The 10,000-nt window shown below is 38.0% G+C and overlaps 1 protein-coding gene and 1 long non-coding RNA gene across 3 annotated transcripts in view; one reads left to right on the top strand and one right to left on the bottom strand.

Annotated features, from left to right (window-relative positions):
- Window positions 1-10,000, top strand: part of LOC138060301 (uncharacterized) — a 30,630-nt gene that overhangs the window by 13,815 nt on the left and 6,815 nt on the right. For both annotated transcript variants that reach the window (XR_011134334.1, XR_011134328.1), the window contains one exon: window positions 7,562-10,000. This exon is cut by the window's right edge and continues 1,537 nt beyond it. This is a non-coding gene — a long non-coding RNA (uncharacterized lncRNA). The remainder of the gene's footprint in view (window positions 1-7,561) is intronic.
- Window positions 1-10,000, bottom strand: part of LOC138060126 (zinc finger protein 709-like) — a 13,983-nt gene that overhangs the window by 1,741 nt on the left and 2,242 nt on the right. Inside the window, exon 2 of the mRNA XM_068905873.1 lies at window positions 1-2,507. This exon is cut by the window's left edge and continues 1,741 nt beyond it. Coding sequence (XP_068761974.1) covers window positions 1,128-2,393 — 1,266 coding nt within the window. The 5' untranslated portion in view covers window positions 2,394-2,507 and the 3' untranslated portion in view covers window positions 1-1,127. The remainder of the gene's footprint in view (window positions 2,508-10,000) is intronic.

Genomic DNA, 10,000 nt, shown 5'->3' with positions numbered 1-10,000 from the left:
AGAACTTTGAACCAATCACTGAGTGAAGTAATCATAAACCAAAGTAATTCGAAAAGTACTTTCGACACTCAATTGAAAATCGCCCTAATTAAAATAAAATATGTTCAAGTGCTATTAGCAACAGCAATGCTGCTTTGAAAAAGGACATACAAGAAGTGAGACTTGGGAGCTCTGGCAACCCGTTGTTACCTGCTTCTGTTTGAAATTTCATCATTAAGTCCTGCTTATAAATTGGAAAAGTTGTAAATCTAATTAAATTAATTCACAAGAAATAAAAGCAGATCGAATCAAATGTTGGTTTTTCATGAGAGCAGAGTAGAGAACTAATAAATTCAACCCACATGAAGGTTAGTCAGGAATCGAACTTGGGCCACTGCACCAACTCTGATTCCCCCAATAGCAACGTACAGCGGAATTAATGCTACTGTTCATAGATGTTAGACATTTCGTTCAGCTTTGGGGTTAGAACAACAGTTTGTGACTTCTACACAAGGAAGCGTAATTTGGCTGTATTGGACAGCCCACTTTTAATTGTCAAGAAGAATAACCCAACAGCTTAGGTCATGCTCTGGTTGACTTTCTTGCCCCTCAAAAGCTTGTGTGATTATGTTATTTTCAGGCCTATTTGCAGTATCTCTTGGTACTCGGCTAAAACGTTTGCCACGTTCTTTGCATTCATAAGGCTTCTCTCCAGTATAGACTCTTTTGTGTGTCTGTAAAGTTTTTTTATGTCTGAAACACCTGCCGCACTATTAGCATTCATAAGGCTTCTCTCCAGTATAGACTCTTTCGTGTGCCTGCAGAGTTTTTCTATGTCTGAAACACCTGCCGCACTATTAGCTAGCATTCATAAGGCTTCTCTCCAGAATAGACTGTTTCGTGTGCCTGTAGAGTTTTTCTGTGTCTGAAGCACCTGCCGCACTATTAGCATTTATAAGGCTTCTCCTCAGTATGGACTCTTTCAAGTGTCCTTAAAGTTTCCCTGTGGCTAAAACACCTGTCACACTGTAAGCCCTTTCTCCGCTATGGATTCTTTCATGTCTTATTAATGTCCCTGGTTGATTCATTTTTTGTTACACTGTTTACAATCATGAGGCTGTTTTCCGGTACGACATATCTCCTCATACTTACTTCTTGCTTTTCTCTTCACTATGGAGTCTTTCATGTCTCCTTTGACTTGCTACTTGACTGAAGCACTTACCACAATGCTTGCATTCAAAAGGCCTCTCTCCAGTATGGATTCTGACATGTCTCCTTAATCCTGTTGCTCCTGTAAAACACTTTCTGCACTCTTTGCACTCATAAGGCTTTTCTCCGGTATGAATCATTCTATGTGTTCTTAAAGTTGCTAAATGACCAAAACACTTGCCACACTGTTTGCATTCATAGGGCTTCTCTCCAGTATGAACTCTTCGATGAAAACTTAGACCTTCTGGTTGAGAAAAACACTTGTCACAGTGTTTGCACTGATAAGGCCTTATTCCACTATGGATTCTTTCATGTTTCCTCAGGCGTCCTGGTCGTCTAAAGCTCCGGCCACACTGTTTACATTCATGGGGCTTTTCTCCGGTATGAATCATTCTATGTCTTCTTAAATTTGCTAAATGACCAAAACACTTATCACAATGGTTGCATTTGTAAGGCTTCTGCCCAGTGTGGACTATTTCATGGTTCTTTAAAGTAAACAATCTACTAAAACACTTGCCACACTGTTTGCATTCATAGGGCTTCTCTCCAGTATGAACTCTTCGATGAAATCTAAGATTTTCTGATTGAGAAAAACACTTGCCACAGTGTTCGCACTGATACGTCCTTACTCCACTATGGATTCTTTCATGTATCTTTAGACCCCCTGCAGAACTAAAACACTTGTCACATTGCTTGCATTTATGAGGCTTTTGGCCAGTGTGGACTTTTCCATGCTCCCTTAAACTCCATCTTTGACTAAAGCAATTGCCACAATGTTTGCACTGATAAGGCTTCTCTCCAGTGTGTACTCTTTGATGCAATTTTAGATTTCCAGATTCTCTAAAACACTTGCCACAGTGCTCACACTTATAAGGGCTTTCTCCACTATGGACTCTTTCATGTCTCCTGAGGTTTCCCGCTGTAGTAAAACACTTACTACACTGTTTGCATTCATATGGCTTCTCTCCAGTATGTGTTTTTTCATGCATGTTTAAATTTTGGATGAAACGAAAACGCTTGCCACATTGCTTGCATTCGTATGGCCTTTCTCCACTATGGACTCTTTCGTGTGTCTTTCGACTTCCTGCTCGGGTAAAACACTTGCCACACTCTTTACACTGATGAAGTTGAACTCTTTCTTCACTAAAAGTAGCTGCACCATTACCGGTTTTTCCCGGTGCACTAGATTCATCGCAATGAATCATATCTCCAATTCTATTCAATTCAAAATTTTACGAACCTTTGTAATAATTATTGTTTGCTTGCAAGTGTTCAGGAAGCACAAAAATCTTTGTTAATAATTTTGTCCACCTTGAACCCTGAAATGATGAAAGAAAAACAACATTATGAATGTTGAAGACTGCTCAAGATACTCTCAGAAATTATCCTAAAAGTGGGTTCACATCAACATAGTCAATGCATTAAGCCATGCCACAACTGTTGCCACCAGGCCACTTATGTAGTCCCTTCACCCTTTGGTTCAAAGCGATTTCAAGTGAAATTCCTCAGATTTGCTGCCACAATGATCATTTATATTTAACTGCTTTGGAGCAAGCAACATAATCAGAATTCAAAACAAATATACTCTGTAAAATCTCACTGGTTTTGGCTCTGCTTGCTTTTCATCATAATGCATCATGCTTGCAACCACAATGCACTGCTCTATGGGCGAGCCTTGTAATAACAGTGATTTGAGAGATACAAATTAGGATTTAATACTTAAGAGCATCAATCGTACATCAATTGAACGAGTTTCCAGGGCCATAGCCAGAAAAAAATTATGACTGAGGCAATGTCCATGATTAAATTCGCTTCGTAGGTGTTTATGATGAGTACATTTTAAAGAGAATGCTGGAATCACGCTTTATTTTGAAAAATCACAAAAAATGACTGAGGCAACTGCCTCGGTTTGCCTCATACTGGCTACGGCCCTGGTTTCATCAATGAAATTACTAGATCAACATCTCTGCTGGGAGGAAAACGTCAAGGAAGTATCATCACTTTGCTATGCTACTTTGGTAACTTCGAGAAAACTTAAAAGCATTTTACCTCTCAACACCAGGAAACTTTTGTACAAGCTCTAGTTCTTTCTAAACTGTGCTACAGTGGTATCATCTATAATAATCTACCGGACTATCTGGCTAACCGTCTCCAAAGAGTGCAAAAAGCTTCCGCAAGCTTTTTCTGGGAAATTTTGTGAGCACTGTGGACATCATCAAACTCAAATGGTTACCTATACGGAACAGTATCAATGGCTTCTCCTAGAGGCAGCACATAAAGAGATACATAGCCCTACATGGCCAAGCTATCTCAAAGGAGATATTGTTAAACACACAAGGACTTAAAGATCTAATTCAGGGACATCCCTAGATACACCCATGCGAACCGGTACATTCCAAGATGAAGCGGCAAAGCTCTTCAATAAATTACCTTTGTCAGTTAGAAACTGCTCAGATTTTAGTACCTTCTCCAAATCAACATTATTTTAAGTATTAAATGGAAAGAACTAAGAACACATGACTGTCGTGACATTTTCTTCAATTTATAATATATCATAGTTTTTCATTTAAATTCCATTTTACTGTTGTCATTTTTAGTCTTTTATTATTTAAGTCAGTTCCATTGTTAGTTTGTTTCTCCAGATGAAGAGCCTTTTAATTAAGCATTGGATATACTGGAATAAAGTCATTATCATCATCATCATCATCATCATCATCAACATCATTATCATCATCATCATCATCATTATTATTATTATTATTATTATTATTATCATCATCATCATCATCATCATCAAGAGCACTGACAAAAGGCACAATCTTAAATCATGTTCTCTCGGCCTTTCAGGACAACAACCCATCCCCCCTCTCAAACCTTAAACCTCATGTATTACATCTCTTCGCTGTAGCATGCTCAATGTAGCAAAGATTTCTTATAATAGCAGATTTTTCAAAATTTGGAAACATTATAATAATAATAATAATAATAATAACAATGGTAATAAAGTTAATATAATAATAGGGCCGCTACGCAGCTCTCGGAAAGACTCTGAGGTTGGTGAGGGAGTACTGTAAGTTACTGCCTGTGCTTTCCAGCTTAATTTCTTCAATCCCAAGTAATGAATTTAACTGGCAGAAACAAGAAGTCATAACTTGAAGAAAAGCCCCCAAAAATGATGCTTCATATGTATTAAGATCTGATATTTTTTGTATCTCTAAACATCTGAATCAAGCAGCACAAACAGAATTTTAAATTAGCTGGCCATACCGTAGAATGAACTAGTGACCATTAAAAGTTTCCTGGAGAAGATCAAGAAAAAATACCTTTGATAATAAAAGTCTAGTATGCCTGAAAACTGTTAAAATTATATATAATTATGACAGAAATCAAATGAGGCCTTACACTACTGTAAATGTGATTGATGATCAGGAACTTATCTCTTACTTAACTTATTCTTTTGATTTAACACTCATTCACAGTGTAATGATGATATATAACTGAAGAATTTTCCTCAGTTTCAAAGGGAGCATCAGCTAGGAAGATCGATCCCTAGCACCAGGGCCAAGTTACAACCTTTTGGATTTAAACTACCAGTAATAATTATTATAACAAATCTAGGATCTCTCTGGTACTACATGTGAGACCTTTCTCCCACCATACAGCAAGCTTACACCTAAAATAATTGGTTGTACTACAATTTTCAGTTGAGTAAGGCAGCTAGGAAGTTAAGTGATAGCGTATAAACATTCAGGTTACCACATTGTTTAGGGTAACCTTTTTCATTTTAAAGGGTAACTGCATGAATTGAGCATGTCAATTGATCTGAAAAGGCACATCAAACATATCAACTGTTGCTAAAAGTAACAGTCAATGTGGGATGCTTTCGATGCAATGGAAGTTTTTAAAGGGGAAAATTCTGGGAAATATTTTTTTAATTTTTTTTTTCTGGACAAGATCTTGTACCAGTGAATTTCCACCTGAATTTTTCCCAAATCTACTGAAGGGATGCCTTTTTGGATGACATGACGTGCTCAATTCATGAAGATACCGTTGGACGAGGAAAAAATTAATGTCCCCTTGACAACATGGAAACTTGAACATGGAAACCTTAATCAACTAAAATAATGTTGCAGTATTAAATTCAATTTGATATATCAATATTTTGAGAAACAACAAAACACTTTTTAAATTACAAAGTACAGAGTTGAATATGTAGTATGAACCACAATGCTAATTAACTAAAAGAACAAAAGGAAACATGACAATGTAAAATATTACAAAGAAAGTTTTAAATTAACATGATAAAGTTGATGATTAAGTGTAGGTTTCTCCCATTGAATATGAATGGCTTCTTTTATCTTAAGTTGGAAGGTAGTAGAAGCGTGATCTAGGATGCTGAAACAGTCAGTAGAGCACAAAGTGTGGCAATGCTCAGAATTTTGTAAATGTTTAAAAATGTGCGACATTTTTCCACGCCCGTAAGTGAGCACATTTCCAGTGATAGGACCTCGCACATTTTTAAACATTTACAAAATTCTGAGCATTGCTGCACTTTGTGCTCTAATGACTGTTTCAGCATCCTAGATCAAGCTTCTACCACATTCCAACTTAAGATAAAAGAAGCCATTCATATTAAATGGGAGAAGCCTACACTTAATCATCAACTTTATCAAGTTAATTTAAAACTTTCTTTGTAATATTTTACATTGCCATGTTTCCTTTTGTTCTTATAGTTAATTAGCATTGTGGTTCATACTATATATTCAACTCTGTACTTTGTAATTTAAACTGAAGATGACAAAAGTTTCTGTCGATTACATGTTTTTAAATTTAAAAAGTGTTGTGTTGTTTCTCAAAATATTGATATGTCTGCTACTATCCAGACCTTTCAAGGCAATTTGATATACTAAAAACCAGTTTAAGGAGGCTGAAACCAGTGTCACCTCTTCCAAATTGTACTAGTAGAAGGATTGCTTATACAACCTTATCACCAAGCAGGAAGGTTATGGTTTATTGCAAAGCAGGATTATTGCGTAACGAAAATGCACTCCATGGTGTGATGTAACAAGTTACCATAGCAACAGGCAATCCATCTTTAAGTACCCTACATGTATATTTTGTCTTTCAATGCCTTTTCATGTGTTTACTTAGAAACTAACACTGATGACCCCATTTTCTTAATGCTGCAAAAACCTGACAGGCTAATAGAAAGCTCTTTGCAAAGTTTAAAACTGCAATATCCTCTGGAGAGGGTTCAGAGCTACCTTCACAATGATTGTAGAATTAGTAAAGTTTTTGTAACAATGTAATACTCCAGGGGGCCATGAATCTGCTACAGATAACTCTTTTAAAAATCTAAGAGTCTTATCTTGGTGTGCTTATGACTTAAGAGTTCACTTTAGAGGTATACATGTAAGGGCTTCCATACAAAATATAGGGAGCTTGTACATGGTTTACCAGTTGCTATGGTGACCTATAGCTATTAAGCTGCAATCATAAGTGTATCTTGATAAGCAAAATTTGGTGTTTCAAATGGTACAAATGTACCATAACAATAATAATGTTCTCATAAGACATTCTATTGAAATTGTTAACTGGTTTGAGCCACCTGTTCCCTGCTAGCAGAGGTCTCTCTTCTTTTGTGTTTGCTGGGCTAACGAGTACTGGAAAAGAGACTTCTGCCATAGGTCGAAACTCCTCACTGTGATGAGCATGCATGGCGGTTTCTTAGCAACTGAATCCTCACGTTTTACTTCATGTTGTGTGGGCCCACTTAACAGCAGCTATAAAGGAATGCGTGGGACACAATGGGCTCAAGTAACAGTCAGTAAACATATCTTGGGGCATGCAGATTGAAGACTGCGTCCAAGGTTGTGGATGGCAGTTGGATCAAAGTGAGTTTCAGCCCAACGCAGAGGTGTCTTTTCCTGTACTCGTCAGCCCAGTGAACGCAAAAGAAAACAGACCTCTGCTAGCAGGGAAAGCCACAAGTAAAGCTTGGTATTCAAATTTCAAATTTCTTGTTTTCTACAAGACAGACATTGCCAAATTTTGTCAGTTCAAATTGACAAACTTTTAACTAAATAGACCAAATCTGCAATATCAATGTTGTACCCAATTCAAACCTATTGGGAATAAAATGTTTTGTTCCAGATATTTGCATGTCATTAAATGTGATTGCTACATGTACATTATAATGCAAATACAATACACATGGTCACACTGCAGACTTTTCACCAACTGAAGATAGATCAGTTTCCAGAGGTAAACTGATTTTTTCAGTGTGACCAGTTTTTCCCCAATACCCGTTTTTTTCAAAGTAAAATAAATACAAACTATAGCTTGCTCTCTAAACAATTTATAATTATTTCAGGATGCAATTCTGCAGCATACTCAAAGGGCAGCATACCAGGCAGGGATTTGGACATCGGTAGAACACGCGATGCAGGATGTTACTTTTCCCACAGAATTCTCATGGGTCAAAGGAGAGAACAACCAGTGCAAACCAGTTTGGATGACCATTCCTATTTAAAGTGTCCACTGTGAGCAGAGAGCTCAACAAGTGCACCTGCAAAGGGCGCTGCTCACGCTACCAATGTGCCAGGAAATATATAAGTGCTCGCCAATGTGTAAATGTGACAGCCCAGAGAGCAAATCTTAGAGCAAAATAGGCATTTGTGAGGGTTTTGCAACAAGCAATTACATTCCTAATATGATAAGATTAGATGTACGAAAAGACGCCGTCAATTTGAACGCATTGAATGCACCTATCAATGTTAAGCCCCAGGAGGAGGGGGGGTCATGCAAGGAGTGGGGATTTTGACATTTTTGGAAAAAATGAGTCAAATTTCCCACCCCTGCAACAACATAATTGGCCAAAAGTATCAGAAGCCCCCAACCCACCCCACTCTCATAGACATAATCCTGACAAACAGGCCTCAGCCTTCTTTTTTTTAACGTCTGGCACGTTAGATTTGGGCTTAAGTGACCATCACCTGGTCTATGCTGTTGGCAGGTCACAGTGCCCTACGCATTTTCAAGAATTACCATTCAGAGCGTCCCATTCGATATCCCATACATATTTGAGGACATTGACGACATCCATTGAGCTCGGAGTTACCTGTTATCAAGTTTACTCGACCACGTGCCAATTGCAAATTGAGAGCACATACCATTTATGACACCTGAGCTACTCGAGGCAATTAGGAAACACAACAAATTAAAGCACCTATACAACAAGCCTACGTGCTGGCTAGCTTGGAACAGATACAAGAATCAGCGAAACGTTGCATCTTCATTGAGGCGTAAGGCGGTATCAAACTATTTTTGCACCACTGCCGCAAATGCCAAAGGCAACCCAAGAAATTTTGGCAAAAGGTCAAGCCTTTCATGCACTCAAAGAAAAACATCAGCCAAGACTCCATTCATCTTAAAGAGGGTTAACAAACTGGAAGTAGCACAAATTTTTAGCGTGCACTTTTCATCCTTCTTGAAGGACAATAATAGTGATAGGCATCACAATGATAATCCTGTTTTACCATTCATCCAAGTATCTCTGCTATACAGACCCACTGCTCTGCGGAAGAAGCTTTCCAGTTTCGTTCTGTATGTCCACCTGAAGTCGACCTTATACTTAAGTCACTTGATCCAAAAAAAGCAACTGGCTAGGATAAGATACCACCACGAACATTGCGGTATGATGCTGATGCTCTTGCTTATCCGCTATCTGTTCTTGCTTGGAAGCTGGCTGAAATATGCCCCATCTTCAAAAAGGATGATCCTCGTGATAAATATAACTGTTGGCCAGTGTTGATTTCTAGTTACTTGAATATGCATGTCCAGTCTTCCACCGGGCGCTGCAATCGTACCTTAGTGACGACCTAGAGAGACTGCAAAAGCATGCTATGAAAGTAATATATCCGCTACTCTCATACACTGTGGCTCTTAAAGAGTCTGGCCTGTCAACACTTCATGAAAGAAGAGACGTTATTTCATCGAAGACCTTCGCTGCAATCAAAGAAGACAAATCTCACAAACTTCATGAGCTACTTCCTAAACACAACACTGGACAATATAGCCTTAGGAACAATAGACTTTTCAATCTTTCTAAGTGTAAGACTGAACGTTGCAAGTTGCAAGTCAAGTTTTATAATCAGCCATATTTTTAGGCAATAGATTTTAAGTGGGGAGACGTGGGTTAAATTTATGAATATTAAGTTTAACATTATTTCTTTTAAATTGATCCTATGCTGTAAATAATTCGTAATTCAGCCTATGGCTGCAAAGTTTTATTACTATTAAACTATCTATCTATCAATCTATCTATCTATCTATCTATCTATCTATCTATCTATCTATCTCTCTACTCTGGATAAAGTTTTTGAGAAGTGTCTTGCAAGCCAACTCTTATTATTTTAGTTCGATCTTGTCACAGTTTCTGTCTGCGTATAGACGGGTTACAGCTGTGAGGCGGAATGCACTTGATAATAAGTGTGTTGTTTGCGCAGTTTCTATGGATATGAGTAAAGCTTTTGATATGATACCACACGACCTCCTCCAAGCCAAGCTGGCTGCCTACAGTGTTGCTCCAGTCAGCCTGCCCCTCCTACATAGTTACCTTAGAGACAGGTCCCAGCGTGTCAGGATAGAAGATGTAACATGTGATGTTGTTGTTTTTTTCTAAGGCTTTACCTCAGGGATCGGTGTTAGGGCCCCTCCTTTTTAACATTTTTCTTAATGATCTGTTCTATTTTATTAATCGTGCTAATTTGTCCAACTATGCTGATGATAACCAAACTTATTTTAGTGATCA

The sequence above is a fragment of the Montipora capricornis genome, chromosome 1 (genome assembly GCF_036669925.1).
Source record: "Montipora capricornis isolate CH-2021 chromosome 1, ASM3666992v2, whole genome shotgun sequence".
NCBI classification, from domain to species: domain Eukaryota; kingdom Metazoa; phylum Cnidaria; class Anthozoa; order Scleractinia; family Acroporidae; genus Montipora; species Montipora capricornis.
This window is presented reverse-complemented; position numbering and strand designations above follow the sequence as displayed.